At 34.4% G+C, this 19,247-nt stretch overlaps 1 protein-coding gene across 1 annotated transcript; it reads right to left on the bottom strand.

The window, feature by feature from the left end:
- Nucleotides 1–275: 275 nt before the first annotated feature.
- Nucleotides 276–7,662, bottom strand: LOC132177480 (oligopeptide transporter 4). The gene is made up of 6 exons (XM_059589820.2): nt 7,099–7,662; nt 6,541–6,638; nt 2,595–3,161; nt 2,239–2,491; nt 1,932–2,114; nt 276–1,038 (listed from the first exon to the last, which is right to left on the bottom strand). Exons 1-6 carry the CDS (start codon nt 7,630–7,632, stop codon nt 424–426), a joined length of 2,250 nt encoding a protein of 749 aa, XP_059445803.2. The 5' UTR covers nt 7,633–7,662; the 3' UTR covers nt 276–423.
- Between the last annotated feature and the right edge of the window lie 11,585 nt (nt 7,663–19,247).

Genomic DNA, 19,247 nt, shown 5'->3' with positions numbered 1-19,247 from the left:
CTGCTTCCAGAAGAAAAGAAAGGAAATTTCAATTCTTTGATCTGCCTAATTTTTATATCTCTCCAATTTTAAAGGAAAAGTTGGGCCTAAATTTTCTACTAATCCTCTTTGTAAAACCTCATTAATACCAATTGCTTTCCACCATCCCCATCATTGCAATTACATTGTTTCTGCCTCCTTAGTTACCAATTCAATAGTGCCACTGTATAATGTTGTATTTAAGCAACATAGATCATGATTCTTTTTATTTTGGACAAGTACCAAATATATATATATAGGATTTGAAAGATAATTTACATGAAACATTATAAATCCCTACAATGCATGAAATTCCCTCCACTTTGGGTGTAGTATCATTGTAATTGCTACTAATATGTTGTGCAACATTAGAGGGAAATGATCTATAACAGAAGCATACAGATATTAGGTCACTGGACAACCATCAACCACTATGCCCTTGGCTGTAGGACATGTTGCTAATGGACAATGTTCACCGTCAGTACCCCACCAGGACACATTTTTGTTTTCCAAGCCCAGTGAAAAGTACAATAGCACACCCATGAAAGCCACCCCAGCATCCAGTGCTGCTGAAAGAACATAATTGTACCTCTGCCACCATTGCTTTCGGTAGCGGAAGATGTAGAAATTGAAAAATGTTCCAACTATAATCCAGGCATTGTAGTTCAAGGGTGTTGCCGGTGGCATCATTCCTGTTGCTCCGAGGAGGACTGGAAGGTTAATCAAGGGAATCCATGATTGCCCAGGGAATGTCTTATGAAGCAGCCAAACAATAACTGGCCCTATTGCACCTCCAAGGAAGAACCAATTCATCGCTGCATAGTTTCCCAGAGTTCCAAATATCCGTTTCGGTCCTACCAGACCCCAAATTACAGATGCATCAAAGAAGACCCGGTCCCAGGGACATGTCCAGGGACTGTCCGAGGGAAGGAGATCATCCTGGCATATGTTCTTAATAGAGTCGAGCAACCACACTGCCACTGCGAGGTTGACGGTTGCAGCCAGAATTGTTCCTATGAACTAGGTATACGCATGAACCAATGAACAGCAGAGTAAAATATCTCAGTAGTTTGCGGAAAATGTGCCAGAATAGCTTGAATATATTGGATTGTTTTTGGATTATTTTCATTGTTGTTCTAAGATCATTATACGCATCTAGCTTGCTTTGCTTCTTTTCAATATGAAATTACAATAAGTCATGCTTTCTGCTTTCATTGCATCTGTTTCAAAATAGGTAATTTATATTTTGAGCTGGTTTTTGCATTTACAAATACATAAGATGTGTCTAGAAAGCAATTTTGATTCTTCCTAGCATCCACTCTGGTGTTATACTGGACAATGCTTTTCTTTAGTAATATCAAGCAATCGGTACACTACAAGAAATCTACTCATCAGGGACAACTTATTAGGGGCGACTGAATCGTCAATGCTAATACTAATGTACAACTATTAACGTCCACATTTAAGTGGACGCTAATAGTTGGCCCAAAAGATAAGTATTAGCGTCAGCTTTACAGTGGACGCTACCATACTAGCGGGTACGTACCATCTACACTTCGAGTAATATGAATGGGATAACTTGGAGGTTGAAGAAGGATATACATATTAAATACATGGGCTTTGTTTGGTAATGTGTTTAGAAGGGCGTTTTTTGTTTTGGCTTGAGAAAGTGTTATAATGTGACAAAGGCGAAAACAGTCTAGCATTTTGTGAGTATTGTATTTTGGGTTATTTGTTAATGTTTTTGTTTTAAAACGGAAAACAAAGGGTAATTAATCTTTTAGCTTTAAGACACCTTCAAAAGATGTTTCCACTCGGGTGTTAAAAAGATCTAATATCTAAATAATATTAAATAAATGTGTACACTTATTTTCATTCTTTTGATCTGTTAATGGTAGAAAAGAAGAAAGTACCTGAACTAAAAACATTGATCTTGGAGGAATCTTCATGTAATGTCCTAGCTTGAAGTCACTGAGGAAGGAGACAGCCTGAGCCATGCTCATATAGCCATAGGTTTTGAAGCACACATTGGCTATTGGTCTTCCTGGGTATATTAGACCCATTGCGTACTCCGTGATAATGTTTAGCCCCGGTGTCTGTATGAACATCAAATCATTCACAGGAAAACAGCAAGTTGTTATGCAGATCATGGAATTGAAAAATGCACAACCAGTTGAAATGCATGCTTTAGTGAAACTGGTTTAGTTTGAACCCACTAACCTGGTTTGTTGTCGCAGTTATGATGCTGATTGGAAGAGTGAAGGTGAAGGCCATGGCTCCGGCAAAGAGGAGCCCCCACCATGGCATCTGGATCTGATCGTTTAAAAATATGCAGAGTACAAAGGAAACTGCAAGTGTCACAGCAAGCAACAAGTAGAACCACCAGGAAGGTACGTCCTTGTATCTCCTCATCAATTTGGTATGAATATCCTCCTTACCCCGATACGAAGCATGATACCGCTCATAAATTTCCCTGCTCATACATTAATTGTGCATGAAATCAGACTTTACAAAGACTTTAATGATAGAGAAGCATGGTTTTGTTATCTACTTTGGAAGGGGTCTTATATATATACCTGCCATAGAAGAGTAACACATGGGTGAGGGTGGATGCGATTGTGGCGAATCCAAATCCATATGTGAGAGCGAAAAACATGCTCAAGTGAATCCGTCCTTGGTCCGTATATGTCGCTTGATCGAGTTCAAACTTGTCATTTACAATGGCTGATATGTTGTACTTTTGTCCTACTGCTGTAAACAAGTGTGAAGAGAAAATAGGAAATCTACTTGCATTGTACAAGTCAAACCCCCAGTATGCTGTAGGGATTGCAATGTAGAGTATCAATATGTAGCCTGCAAAAATGTTGACAATGGAGAAGAAAGGGCTGATGAGGGGGCTGAACAAGAAAGATGATACAGCAGCCCAGTCAAGAGTCACAGCTCCCACTCCAAGGCCTCTCATGCCGGAGCCGATCTGCTGAGCTGTCACTGACTTGGAGAATACCCAGCACACCCATGATATGTTTGTTAGTGTTGTGAACAGGTACCCAGGAAACAGGTACCATGAGAAGCTGCAAATCAGTGCAATTAGGAAGAACTTTGCCCTAGACATACGCTGCTCCTTTTCACGTTCATGCAAAGCCCTGCAAAAAGGAAAATCAAAAGTTAACAAGAATTAGAAGAGTCTTTCACATTTTATACAGTGGCCTGAATATGTTAATGGAATCAAGACGACATGTGATATTTTTTCGGTGTTTGGTTGGACCAATAATATTTTCGGTTTGATAAAAAAAAAAAATAATAATTAATTTCAAAGAATGGTTTCCGTTTTTTAAATTTCATAAACTATTTTTCGAGTTGAAGTTTCTTTTTTTCAAATTGTCAGACAACCGCATGAGTTTTTTGAAACTCTGTTGGAGGTTGCCTGAAATCACCGGCCGTTTTTCGCTTTTGCTCAATTTCTGTAATTGACAAAAATTTCCTCCAAACCAATCTGGAGGAAATACTCTCCAACCCACGTAAAATAGTGTAAAGTGACTATAAACATTTAAAATGCACATTAAATTCATAACCTCATTAATAGTTAATACAGATTATTAACTTAAACTAAATTTAATGTGCATTTTAAATGTTTATAAACACTTTGATAATATAGGGTTGCCAATTTCTTTTTTTTTTTTTTTGACATGTCCGCACAAGAGGGGGAAAGGGGATTCGAACTAGTGACCTCTGCTTTATAAGGCGTGGTCCCAGCCAATTAAACTACCTCTTGGGGAAAGGGGATTCGAACTAGGACCACGAATTTGTCCCAGCCAATTTCTTATAAACACCTCCATATCCGTATTTTTCGTGGTCCTTGTTACAGGGTAAGTAGTGTGGACCCCATTCGTCCTATGGTAGTCTCTGATACCATGAACAAATTCGTGGACCTAACTCATCTTATAAAACCGGTTCGATAAGAGAGAATTACCCATTCCTTATAAACATGCTTAAGATCTTGTTCATGGGCAATGTGGGATTATTCCTCTCCAGACTAGTTTCAAGGAAATTTATGTCCTTCTGTAATTGCCAACATGGAAAAATGTTTTTTGGAAAATATTTTCAAAAAAAAATTTTGTTGAAAATATTTTTTGCTTGGCTGAGATATTTTTCTAATTTATGAGGAGATGGGTTAAAGAATTCTTAATCTATTAAATACTTTTAAAAACTACTAGAGTGTGACAAAACGAGTGCGGTCTTATCATTTGATGTGGATGAGTATTGTTTCGGCCTAAACCCAAAAACGAAAATGAAAGAAAAAGACAGGAGGCCCGACAAACTAGAGGCCGAGTAGCAAATTCGTGGCCCGTTTGTTTGTTTTCGATAACTGTCTTGGCTTATATAACTCTTTTGTTAATTCATATGTAATTATGATAACTGGGGTGGGGACCATAAATATCTCAATAAAAAAACATCCTCTTAATATCATTTACTAAAGTCGTGTTAAATTATTATTTATTTTAAAATATTAAGCGTGTACAGAAAATAGTAGATTTAATTAATATTCTTATACTTTTCTTTCGCATGGCTTTAAACTCTTTTTTAACAAGTAAAATTTTAAAACAAAATGAGAGAAAAATTGAAGATAATGTTTTAAACTCAAAATTTTTTATTTTGATATTATGTTAAATCACTACTTATTTAAAAACTTAAGCTTATAGAAAAAAATAAAAAAATTTAAGAGAAACTTCACTTTGTCCCCCTAAACTTCCACTCAATTATACAAATCTCCCTAAACTTCCAAATCCCTCATTTGGGACCCCTAAACTTTCAATTACTCTCAATTAGAACCCTTCCATTAATTTTAGCCGTTAAAAATACAAAAAAAAAAAGACCAAAATGTCCTTGATTTTCATTTTTTTTTAAATAAAAAAATGTTTTGGAAGTTTGAATTTTATACAAAAGTCAAGGGTATAAACGTCATTTAACGTTTAAAATCTGACGGAGGGGTCCACATTGAGAGTAATTGAAAGTTCAGAAATCCAAAATGAGATATTTGGAAATTCAGGAGGTTTATAAAAATGAGTGAAAATTCAGGGGGCCAAAATAAAGTTTTCCCTAAAATTTAATTAATATTTTAACAAGATAGTGCAAAGAATTGTATTAATCCCAACTAAATCTACAGTCCCGTATTTTCCACCAAACTTGGAACTATGGGAACTTTGAATTGATAAGATTATAGGGGAGGAGATTATAGTGTATTTGGCTATCAAATAAAATAAAAATAGAAAGAGAGAAGAGTATAGTAGTAGTGTATTTGGAAAAAGTGGTCTACAGTTATTGAAATAGTTGAATTTTAGTTTTGGACTATTCCCACGTACCGTCATGAGTCACATGCAGGCAACTCTCCCACTCACGGTATGACTATGACTCGTAAAATGGGGGTCAATTTAAGGGGCTGGCTGAGTCAACTAGGATGAATGATTTAGACTCTTCCCAATAGGATTGAGCTGGCGTTGTCACTTCAGTATTATTATCTTCTCTTCTTTTCTTTTCTTTTTTCTTTCTTAGTATTAAATAGTGTTATATACTATATTAATATTTTATAAAGATTTAAAGTTATTAGAGCATTCCAAATGCAAAAATTAAATCAAATATTACTTTTATCTAAAATGACTAATTAGATTTATAAAAAAATAGGTCAATATCACGATTTAGTCAATCTCCACAAATGATGTGGTGACATTGTCTTTGAGGATCTCTCTCTAAATATGTCCAAGTTAAAATTTGGATATGTTTGGGCCGAATTCTATGTTAAAAAAATAAATAAAAAATAAAAAAAATTAAGCGCCCAATAACTGGGCAAGAAAATGTGAAGGGGCAAGGAAAGCCTTCTCCTATCCGAGCAAAGAAGCCTTCGCTAGGACAAAGAGTCATCTCTCATGAGAGACTGCAACTTTTTTACATATGAAAACTCTATCGATTCTGATACGGACAAGGTTTTTTTTTATTTTAAATGACATGGTTATTATTCCTTTCATAGTTAAGTTTTAATGTTAATACATTTAATAGTGTATATAATTTTATATTATTTAAATTTATCAAAAAAAAATTGTCAAAATTAATCATATATGGTATATATGAACCACTCATGCTTATTAAAATAATAGTCAATTAACTTAAAATAAATAAATAAATAAATAATTAAGATGGGGTTGTACCCCCCCCCCCCGCGGAATCTGGATAAGACTAGCTGATTAGGGCTTTTCAGAATCTCGGTAACACCAGGAAAATTTTTTTTTAAAAAAAAAGTAGGTTTGGTGGAGAATTTTGGTGTGAATTTATTTTTCGAATAATAATAATAATAATTTATTTATATGATGTAAAGGTAAAATGATAATTGAATTTTTTATGAGAAAAAAAAAGGAAAAAAAAAAAAAAAAAAGAGATAAGTTGTTTGGTAAACAAAAAAGTCTTGGTAAGCTAATAATGCAATGAAGACTACAGAGGTCGGGTAGATGCATGACGATGACATGTACGTACCGGAACAATGAAACCTGAACAAGAGTTGCCGGCCACCACATATGCGCCGGTTCCACCACGTACTTCCTCAATAGCCCAGCCCAACCGTATCCTAATACCTGCAAATTAACCACCATCAGAGGCGGAACCAAGCGGAGTTTACAACAAACTTATATTTCTTTAAAAAATACCTTAAAAAATATTTTTTTATTTTTATTAATAATAATAATAATAATAAACATGTATTTTTTACTTCTTAGAGACAGAATTGCTAAAACCCAATATGTAGAGAGACTGTAGATTTTTTTTAATAAAATCAAGAAATCATATAAAAAAAAAACACACGTGAGAAATTTGAAAAATAAAAATAAAAATTTTGTTACGAAATCCAAGACACACATGCATATCTTTTAAATAACACCAAAACAAAACCATTTTGCTCGGGAAAAGCAAGAAAAAGTGTTTTTAAAATCCCATCAACATCATCATCATCATGGCAACTTGTTTGTTTCCGAAGAAAATGAACAAATAAAACACTTTTAAAGAAACAAAATTCATTAAAGAGACAGCTATAAGTACCTGCGTAGTGGTGATAAGAAGCCAACCGGCAAGAAACGAGATTTTCCGGTGGTAAAAGGCTTTGATTATGGTAACGATACCAACAGCATATGCCGACCCCGATCCGAATGCACTCCCAGCATTAGCGAAGATGGAAATGAGCACGTGCTCCTTCATGTTGAACGGACCCGGATTGAGCGAGAAAGTCCGGGACCCGAACCCGGGTACCCGAAACTTGGTCTCCGGGAGAACGGAGGCCATGAAGCGGCCGACTGGGAGACTGGCCACCTGGACGGTGATTTGGGTTATGATTAGAGGCTCCGTCCGGTAGGCGAAGAACTGGTCGAGGAAGGAGAGGAGGGCGCAGGAGAATAACCCCAAGAACCACATCCTGAAGGTCCATATGGGGAGGCTTGGGTCGTCGGTGTTGGCCACGGTTAGCCGGACTTCCTCGACGGGTGAGAGCTCCTCTTCGTCGACATCTTCGTCGGCCGTCGGGATGTGTTTTTCTGGGTCGGCGGTGGGGGCCGCTGTTTGTATATCGAGTGCTCTCATTGAGTGTCTACGTACAAGGAATGATGGGAATTGAAGGGGGATGGGCCTCTTTTAGTTAAGGGAGAAATTTCAGAAATACTCCCCGAACTTAACCGAACTTCCAGCCGTTTTGACATACCCCTTGAATTTTTAAAACTCTCACTTTAATTCCTTGAAGTTTGATTTTCTCTAACTTTGGACCCTTTAACGTTAAAGTCAAATAATTTTACTTTTTATACCCATTTTACCCTCCCCAAAATTACGTCGTTTTGTGTCCTAAAACTACAACACCTACCCAGCCCAAAACAATGTCGTTTAGGCATTAAATTTTTTTTTAAAAAAAAATTAAAAATAAAAGCAAAATATAAAAATTAAAAATTAAAAAAAAGGAAATCGAGGGCTTGCCCAAAATGGGGTGGCCGGACCACCCCATTTTTGGCCAAGGGGGTGGCTCCACTGGCCGATCTGGGGGTGGTCGAACCACCCCCTTGGCTAAAAAAAAAAAAAGGGATCGGGTGCTTTTGGGGGTGGCCGGATCACCCCCAAGGGGCTGGGGCGGTTTCGGCCACCCTATATCGCCCAACCCCTTGACCACCCCCAAATGCACCCGATCCCCCCCTCCCCCTGTTTTTTTTTTTTTTTTGGGCCTTTTGGGGGGTGGCCGGACCACCCCCATGGCCAAGGGGGTGGTCCGACCACCCCCAAACCGGCCAGGGGGTGGCTAAGCCCCATGGCCAAAAATGGGGTGGTCCGGCCACCCCATTTTGGCCAAGAGTCACCCTCGATTTCGGTTTTTTTTTCAATATTTTTTTTTTTTTTATAATATTATACTCAAAACGACGTCATTTTGGGTTGGGTGGTAATGTAGTTTTGAAGCCCAAAACGGTGTAGTTTTAGAGTCCAAAACGACGTAGTTTTGGTTGAGGGTAAAATTGGTATAAAAAGTAAAAATGGTCCAAAGTGAGAGCAAACCAAAGTTCAGGGGGCCTAAATAAGAGTTTTGAAAATTCATAGGGAGTATATCAAAACGGCTGAAAATTCAGAGGGGTTTTCTGAAGTTTTCCCTTTAGTTAATGTTGGTGCCAGAGATTTTTGACTTTTAGTCCCTCATTCACACTTTTTTTTTTTTTGGTCAAGGCTGGACAATATAATTCCATAAATAGTCATTAGTCATAATAATTCTTCCCCAGAAAACTTAAGATATACAACTGTCAAATTAACTTTTTAATTAATAAGGGCTCGTAAAAAAAAAAAATAATAATTAATTTTTCTGACCACATTATTCAAGTTGTACGTTAAATAGCATTTATCAACATTTATAACAAAATTAATGATATTTAGCATATTGTTAGAACGTTCACAATAGAAAAGAATTTTCTCCAATTCATTTGAACGGGATAATAGTTAATAATATTTTAGGAGAAAAATTTACTTTATCAAATTTAAAGAGCTACTTTTAAAATAAATCAAACATCAACTCATTTGGGTTTGTAATTTTTTTCTATTCTACTTAATTAAATTTAAAATTGTAAATATCGAGGAAAAAAAAGAGTTCAGATTATGTTTGGGTTGTTTAAAGAATATAAAATTTTGAATAAAGTTAAAAAAAATTTGAGTTGAGTTAAGTGTTAGGGGTGCCAAATCAACTAAAAAAAGAGAAAAAAAAGTTGAGAAGAATTGTATTTCCAAACAAACCAACTATCTATATATTTCTCTACTTCAAATATTATTATTTTATTAGTTTTAAACCAATCTCAAGGAAGATGAAGGTAAAAATAAGCTTAAAAAATTATACAATTTTAGTGCATGTTTGCCAAAGGACTAGACTAGGCCGGACCCAAAGACCTAAAAAATTCATCTCAATATCAATTCTAATATTCTTACTTTTTACATCACATCAATAACTTTTTGTTACTATTCAAATAAATAAAAAATTGTTTTGTAAAAAATTACTACAAAACAAATTTTTTTTTTTTTCACTTTTTCAAACAAAATATTCTTATTTTTTTCTTTTCCACATTAATGAAATCTGGTACTGTTCCAGTCCACTCCCTTTTTCAAATCCTTTGCCAAATGCACCCTTAGCTTTTTGGCTCTTTAAATGTATGGAACATCTATGATAAGAGTTAAATATAAAGTAAAGAATAAGACTTGTTAAAATTGGTGTTTTCCTGAGTTTTGTTACATTTTTTGAGAAAGACAAATTATAAAGAGTCTATTGTAAATGCTCTTAGTCAAAGAAGTTAACGTAATAGTGAAAATTAAATCTTGATATTGTTTTTTGGTTTTTGGAATACTGATCGAATAACCAATTAGGATCTTTTACATCATTCTTTTAATTAAAATAGGGTATCATTCGAAAAGTATATATGTCTCAAGACGCTCTCTACTAGGGTTTCATCTCTAGCAAAGAGCGCCGTCGGAGGGGGAAAACCCATGTTCTCCCCCTCATCCTGTTCTCCACCCCCTCCCCCCCGGGGCCTTAGAGGTAGCCTATTTAGTTGATGTCCCTTGCTCTTTGGGGGTTTTCTTCATCTCCCTCCTCCCTCTCCAGCCCTTTTCTGGTTTTAGGTTTTTTTCGAGGTCGATCTTTTGCCCTTCTCCATCTGCCGCACCTGTTGCTGGGTCGGGTTTGGCTCCGGTTCGTGTCATCCCTTCCCGATCAACCGCCCGTCGCCTAGTCCACCTTGACGCGTGCTCCACCACCTTGCTACCTGGATCCGCCGGTGCCCATCACACCTTTTGCACTGGATCCGTCTCTGCGGATGTGGTTTGATTTTGATTCTCTCTGGCTGTTTTTTTTTATTTCATTTTTGGTTGTTTTATTTCCTTTCCTTTATGTTTGTCTTTTGACGTATATTTTGTTGTGTTGTTTTTGTTGCCTTGCCTGTTTGTCACACTTTGCTGGCGATGCTCTTGGGGGATTCATTTAAACTCCCCCTAGTTTGTTTTGTGTGCGACGTCGATCTCATCCGCCCCCGCTCTGCCACCCACCGTCCGCTGTCGGGTCTTTCCTCATGTCCCCCCGCGATGAGCTCCAACACCACCTTCTATGTCGGTTTCCGGCTAGCACGCGATCAGCTACCTTCCGGCTGCCGTTTCCCACTTAGTCTCTGGTTTTTCCCTGTTCTGTTGGTTTCCATTTGTTGTTTGTCCATTTTTTTCTATTCTGTTTGTATTTTTGTTTTAGCCCCTTTACTTCCCTATACACTTTTATTTCTTGTTTTTTTTTGCTTGTAATAAGGCTCTATCTCCTCTCAATATGCATGTGTGATGCCCTCTGGATTATTTGCTATGGTCTAGACCTTTGAGTTATGGATGTAAACATTATCTTGGCTTTCGGGTCGAGGATGAAGTGTTTCAGTTGGGGGTTTGTCTACCCTCAGTTCCGAGGAATAAGCACTATGGGTTAGTGGATTTGTTTTGGATATGGAATATAATACGTCATCTGTGATGCTTGTAACCTCGTAACTTTGACTATGGTTGTTTGTAAGAGCTTTATGCTTATAATTTCTATGAATGAGACTAATATGAATTCCGTTTCAAAAAAAAAAATAGGATCTTTTACAATTTTTCAAAACCCTTTGAAAATGCAATCTATTAAAAATGTAGCATGTGATTTTACGAAGAACATGTATAACAGTATGTTAAAAAGCATTTATCAACATTTATAAGAAAATTAATGATATTTAGCAGATTGTTAGAGTGTTCACAATGAAACAGAATCATCTCCGGTTCATTTGAATGGGAGAATAGTTAATAATATTTTAGGAGAAAAATTTATTTTATCAAATTTAGAGAGCTATTTTTAAAATAAGTCAAACATCAACTCGTTTGGGTTTGCGATTTTTTTCTATTCTACTGAATTAAATTCAAAATTGTAAATATTGCAGAGAAAAAAGAGTTAAGATTATGTTTGGGTTGTTTGAAAAATATAAAATATTGAATAATGTTGAAATTTTTTTAGTTGAGTTGAGTGCTAATGGTGTCAAATCAATTAAAAAAAGAGAAAAAAGTTGAGAATAATTGTCTTCCCAAAAAAGCCAACTATTTATACATTTCTTTCGGTTAAATATTATTATTTTATTAGTTTTAAACCAATCAAGGGAAATGAAGGTTAAAATAAGCTTGAAAAATTATACAACTTTAGAGCATGTTTGCCGAAGGACTGGACTGGACCCAAAGACCTAAAAAAATTAATCTCAAAATTGATTTCAACATTTTTACTTTTACATCACATCAATCACTTTTTATTACTATTCAAATAAAAAAATCATTACAAAACAATTTTTTTTTTTTTTTTCATCTTTTCATACAAAACATTCTTACTTTTTTTCTCACACTAATCAAATCTGCTACAGTTCCAATCCACTCCCTTTTTCAAATCCTTTACCAAACGCACCCTTAACTTTTTGTTTCCAATGTGAATGTTTGCTTTTATATATATATATATATATATATATATATATCCAGCGATTCATTTGATCTTTTCCATTTGTCATCTCGTAAGGGGAAAAATAAAAAATAAAAGTAAAAATAAAAATGTGACGATCTCGTAAGTCAATGGCATTCTTAACAACGTACGTCGCTCGTTTCCTAAGCAAATACAGACTGGGGAATTTTTTTTTTCTAAGCAATTACAAACAAAGGGAAGGAGAATTCAACCACAATAAAAAAAATAAAAAAATAACAAAAACAAGTCACAAAAACACTAGAAAGATGACATTAAAAATAAAAATAAAAAACTATCGCCGGAGAGGGTTGCTACTTGCTAGCTAGTGAGCCGAAGAGAAGTCAAAGAGAGTCTAATTAAGTGGGCTGAGGCATTCAAATTCAAAAGGGCCAAACCGTATGGGCTCCACGTGATTAAGGGGAATAGAAGGAAGATCGATTATAATTTGTTCTAATTACTCAAAAATTTTCCTGTCCATTGGATTTCTTTTGTGCACGTTTTTCATTGTAACTCTTTCCGCACAAAAAATTTCCTGTCCATTGGATTTCTTTTGTGCTCGTTTTTCATTGTAACTCTTTCCTTGGCTGAAATTCATATATATATATATGAGACACGTGTTGTATTATTATTGGTGCTAATGTGGCATACTGTGGTTTACGTCAAAATTTCAAATGAAAGTATAGGTCTGGCAGTTATTTGTCATTTATGCTTATCATAAAAAATTTTAAGCAACTTTTTATTATTGTCACATCATTCTGGTTTTGTTACAGTCGTATATCAGTCTATTAAATAGACTTACTTTTAAAACAAAACACACACTACAATCTATTAAAAGACAATATGGCCCGACTTTTCACGATAGAATACAATTACAAAAACCAATTATTTTTGGAAAGTGAAATCTATAAAATGAGTAATGTTATATATATTACACTCTCACCCCGCCCCTATTTCACTGAACTGATGTGCATGGACCCAACTGTGATTTCTCATTTGACCGAATCACGGAAACATGAAGGGTAAAGCTTAATTTTGGTAGGAGTCAAATCTAATTTTTAAACAAAAAAAATACATATATATCTAATTTAACAACATTTCTTGGAAAGAAAATTTGAAAAACAATGGGCGAGGGCAGGGCGGAACCATGTATTAGGGTGGAGGACACAAAATGTTGAAAATTCTTTATAAAATATACATATTTTATGAATTCGTCCCCCTAAAATTAACATATTATGCATTATTCCGTTTGTATTTTTTTTTCTTAGCCATCTTCCCCACATCTCATTTTTCCTTGCATTTATTTGCTTCTGCTTCTTTTCTTTTCTTTTCTTTTCTTTTTTTTGGTGTATTTTAGGTGCGAAAGTGTGGAATATATATATATAGAGTGATTATTATGCAGTCAGTTGGGTTTACACTATTTATTTTCTGTATCATTTTTCTTCGTGTTTAGTTTATTTTGTTAATTGTTATACTATTGTGTCTTCTAATGCCATGACCTCTATGTTTTTATTTTATATAAACACCCACAAACACATATATAGAGAAATGATATGTATTTATATAAGTTAAAGTTCCCAACTTATAAAAAAGAAATTTTTTTTTTAAAAAAAAGCCGTTCCCCCACACCAAAAATCCCAACTCCACCCCTGCCATGACCCCCTTAAGCCCTGTTTGGGATTACGTTTGAGAAACCTGAAATTGCGTTTAATACTCAAAAAGTCCGTTTGAAGAAAAAAGTAATCGTTTGGTAAAAAAATTAAAAACACTTTTAAGAGTCTAAAAAGCCTAAAAATTGAGAACGCAATTTTGGCAAAAACTTAAAAATGAAGCTTTTATAAAAAAATAAAAAAATAAAAACATTTTTTTAACTTAAACACTCTATTTTTCAAACGCAATACCAAACAAACTCTTAATCTTATCACAGTTATGATGTATCCGTAAAGCTGATAAATACTGTTAGATTCCTCCGACATTCCTTCGACATTGCTCGGACAAAATATATTGTCATCAACGTCAACATTCAATAAAATTTAAGTCGCTCACGACTTTGTAAAGGCGACTTTCACCTGTGGAGAAGCCGATGGCCTAATGAATCTAATTGGAGATTCTGTATATCGAATCATTCCATTTTTGTGGTCCTTATTTTACTTCAATAAAAGAAGATAAGCCCATTTTGTTGCCACTTTGGTCAAAGTCGCTGCTTTGATCTTTTGAAGTCAATTCCGTTGCCGTTAACTCCGGCATGGCATTGGAAAATTTTGCGTATCGTCCAAATGTCTTCTTATCTCTTTTTTCCCAATACAATTTGGAGAACCTAAGGCCTTATCACCTGGTTTGATTTGATTAGCTCTATTAACATTATTTAGGTTTTAAATTTTCTAATTAATTATATCTCTTGTTGTATATATCCAGCTGTTATGATTAATTATTTTGATCCAGTTTCTGTTCTAATTATTAATGAAAATTAATCATACACAAATAATTAAGCATCATAGAGAGTGATTAGAGATATGGGTGAGTGAGCAATGAGCATGGAGTTACATGTGACTAATTTTTGTCAATCATTTCAATAGGAAACAGATGAAAGTAATTAATTAATTATCTCCATACATGATTTGATATAGTTAACGTGTTTCAATAGAATTATATGAAACTTAGGGTTGACAATTTTTGACACGACCTATAAACTCAATACAAAATTAAAGGATTAGGGTTGATGACTTTGACTTGTCTAATTAAACGAGGTCAGATTATAGTTGCCTTATATAGTTTTATACACATTGTTCGACCCGACCCGACATGCAGTATAATAGCAGACAATTTTTGACATAACATGCTAACCCGACACGAATCCAATACAAAATTATAGGGTTAAAGTTGAGGACATTGACCCGTTTAATTAAATGAGTTGAATTATGTTTTGACTTATATATAAAGTCTTATACTTTTGCTTTAACATAATCTGAACTCAATACACCAACACGAATTGCACTCATAGTTAAACCATAGTGCTATATATCTATAGACCCATTATAGCATAACTTTAAGTACAAATATATATTAATTTAGTGAAAAACTTTAAGGAAGTCAATGATCATGACAAGGTTTTTACATATATATTCTATCTTTCTAGGATTTCCGGGCGCACCCATATTTTGAATTGCCTTAATAAATTAGACGACCCACTTTTTACAACTTTACAAATTATATCTTACTCCTCCATTTTAGGATCCAGAAGAAAACAATTACTCAAGGCAAGAATATGAATTGGATAGTTTTCTTCTGGTAATCATATCGAAGTGGACATCCATATATAATTACAGTTGAAGGCATTAATGCCGAAGTCAAATCATCCGAGGTTGTAATGAATGAAAATTTACTAACTTTTATGGGCACTAAATAATTAAGTTATCGGGACATGGTTATTGGGACACCTGTCCCGATACACCCTAATGTCGTGGTGGTGTGTAATGCCTCATGAATTTAAATAAATAATTAATTAAATTTTGTATGCCTTTCAAAGACTCATTTACTATGTAACAAATCTTAGGGGATCCATTTATAACTAGCTAAAATTAATGAATAAAAATAATCAATTAGAAAGTTAAAGCATAATTTTCCACCTCTAGCAATTGGGAGTTAATAAGAAAAGACTACCTTAAACATCTATAAGAGAAAAAGAAATGCGAAGTAATATGTAACGACCTAGATTTTAAAGCTCTTATTTAAATAATATTAAATAAGATTAAAAATATGAATGAATAAATTAGATCAATGATATGTGGATTAATGATATTGAATAACTATTTAGTGTTAAAGGTATATTACATTGATTTTTGACATCTTTTGTATATCACTTCAATTCTAAAATTTAGCTTCATTAATATGTTTATGGGCATAATTAAACTCAATCTCGTTAATAAATTATTTATATTGGTGTTTAGTGAAGTTAGAAATTAATTTGAAGCTTTTCAGTTTTTAGCCTAAAAAGATGTGTCTTAATTTTCATACTGTCTAAATGAGATTAAAACTGCTTAAGAAAGATACCAAGGCTAGACACCTTTGTTGAAAGCTTAAAGTCTTCTAGTAATGATGATTATAGTAAATATCATGATTATAATGATTTAATAAGGCAAGTGGCCAAGTGGGAATGCAAATAGATTAAAGCCTAAGTTGAATAGGAAACTTTGTACATGCCTAAAGTAGACTCAAACGAACTCGGATGAAGTCGAACCAAAAATATAAAATGTTTGTTTTGAAGTCCTCTATCTACCCTCAAAATTTCATGTCAATCGGAGTATGTTTGGACATTGAAAAATGGATCGGAATACACTGCCCTCATTTTGGACGAAAATATCAATTGGTATAGAGCATGAAATATGGACTAGGTTCATTCTTTTGGTTAAATACATCTCAACCCTTAGATCAATGTGTAAAAATAAATCCTAACCATTCATTCTCTTATAAATAGAGCCTTAGCTAAATTCACTTTCACTTAAGTTTTTACAATCTTAGAACAAGTAAAATTGTTTGCTCCTCCTTTCATTTTATTTCTTAGTCCTAGCCAAATACCATATAGCTTAGATCTTTCTTGTAGTGTTCAAGTGTTTTTTCTAAACTAGCTACCTAGAGAAGATTTGGTGGAGTTTTACTTCTAACGATTATTGGGTAAGTGTTTCTTGTATAAATATCATGATTTATTACTTTTATCACTTATTCTCATTTAATTGTTTAAAGACCCAATAAGCGTATAATGTAAAATAAAGTAATGGATACAAGTGAATTAATAATAAAGAGTTAGTGGACAAAATCAATTAAGGACTTATAATATTATCTATATATTATTTACTTTACAGTATTTAACATTTACATTCAGTCATTTCTTTTATGTCATTTAAATTTCTGTTCATATTTCTGGCGGTAAGGACCATTTGATCTCATCCCCGAAATATGCATTTAACATTTACATTCAGTCATTTCTTTTATGTCATTTAAATTTCTGTTCATATTTCTGGCGGTAAGGACCATTTGATCTCATCCCCGAAATATGCATTTAACATTTACATTCAGTCATTTCTTTTATGTCATTTAAATTTCTGTTCATATTTCTAGCGGTAAGGACCATTTGATCTCATCCCCGAAATATGTATTTAACATTTACATTCAGTCATTTAACTAGTTATAAATGACTATCTTAGATTAATATAATAAAATGAGTAAATAAAGATGAAGTGACGGATAATAAATAAATATAAAAAGATGAGGGTCTTTAAACAATGATATTATTGGAGAATGAACTAAGTATTGTTTGTATGTATGTATTATATGCAGAAGTGGAGCAGAATACTACACTAAGGAGAGTAAATATGGATATACTTACTGAGTACTAACTTTGTTTTATTGTTATAGGAATTCTTATTTTGTCTTATTGATATAATTTTGCAATACAACTGCTGCATAATGTGTCTAATAAAATGGGCTGATAAGATAGTCACCTTAAGAACAAGCTGGGTGGATTGCCGCGAGGAACTGTCGGTATCTCAGTGGATGGGGGTATATAACCGTCCAAAAGGCCTAATATATAACTAAGCTGGGGCGGTGTAGTTGCCAGCACCAAACAGGTAAACCTCTAAAGTGTGAGGGACATAACGGACGTAAGCGGGCTGAGAGCTCATGAGAAGAGGTCTGAAGAAAGATTATCATAAAACACAAACTAATCTGTCATTACGCTACATTCACAACTCATTCATTATTATATATTTTAGTCTTTAATCTTATTTGTTCAAACTAGTCTTTTTAGTCTTTATATCTAGGAAAATAGATTACTCACTTGTTTGCCTATGTAAATATGATAACGTCATCTTTACATAGATCTTGATGCAGGGATAGAAAGTGAGGACGATGGTCCTTTTATTGGTTTTGATGGTTGATAGACCATCTGCTATAGGATTTATGCTTACTCTATGGAGCAAGTCTCATTTATGTTAATCGCTTTTATTATGTATGGTGATGTGTGTAAACTTAATAGATATTACTATGTTAATTTAGGTGCCATCTGTGGCATATATTTGGTACACCTAGTGTGTACATATGTTGTAATGAAAACCATGTTTCTATTTTATTTAATAATATATCACCTCGAGGTATTTCAGTCAGCTCAACTGTGTTGTGTAAGTTATTCCTAGGTCATAGGAAAAGAAAAAAATATACATACTCCGCTGTAAGATTATATTTTTTAAAGTTGCAACGTCACGACTTCGATATTTGCTAGTTCAAATATCGGGGCGTTACATAATACGTAGTGATTTAAGCTACATTACAACATCCTTAATACATCCCTGAGCATAAGTACAACGAAACCTCACTAACCAAACAACCTTACAAAATACATCAACTGAAATAAACTTAAGCATCTCCAAAAGACTAATCGCTCGCCTTCAAGCTTGATGAAAGACTTTTAGTCTGCAAGCCCTACTAAAAACTACTAAATTTGTAGGACAAATAAATGTCTCATAGGTGGAAAGAAAACAACTGAATAAGCTTTCTAAATTTAACAACTCCCTCTTGCCTTTAGTCTTAGGCCGCCCAACCTTTACTTCCCAAAGAAAATCCTCTTTAATGACATCCAGTAGCGCCATCCTCATCTTCATCACAATCCAACACCCAATTGAGTGGGTCGGGTGAAAAAGCATCGAAAGGGTAAGGGGATCTCCATACTCCCCATCCCTAACCTCGTCTCCCTGATCCCACACAACAATCTTCTCAAATGGACCGAAATCTACCGGCCACTTCCATGATTGGATTAAGCTAGTCAACCTGACATCGACTGGAGTGCTTGAGGAGCAACCACCCAAATCTTCGTCCACTCCAACTTCCATTACAACTAGAGACGACGAAGTCACAACTAACACCTCAGGCGATGGATGAGAAATTAATGATTAGTCTTTTTTTGCCTTTCGCCACTTCAATACTTTTATGATTAGCTGTGAATAAATACTAATTTATATGGAGTTCAATAGCAGCTATATTGAAAGCAATCATGAATAGATTCTTTCACATAATTCATCATAACCAATTTCCAAATTCTAGTGCTTGTGAGAAATCTGTGTGTCTTGAAAGTTCCAAGTTATCAGAAAGTGGCCAATAATGTATCTATAGCACAAACAAATGTACTAGCACCCTT

Source organism: Corylus avellana, chromosome 4, assembly GCF_965113065.1.
Source record: "Corylus avellana chromosome 4, dhCorAvel1.hap1.2, whole genome shotgun sequence".
Taxonomy (NCBI): Eukaryota; Viridiplantae; Streptophyta; class Magnoliopsida; order Fagales; family Betulaceae; genus Corylus; species Corylus avellana.
The sequence above is the reverse complement of the archived record's forward strand: the minus strand, read 5'-3'. Positions and strand labels throughout refer to the sequence as shown.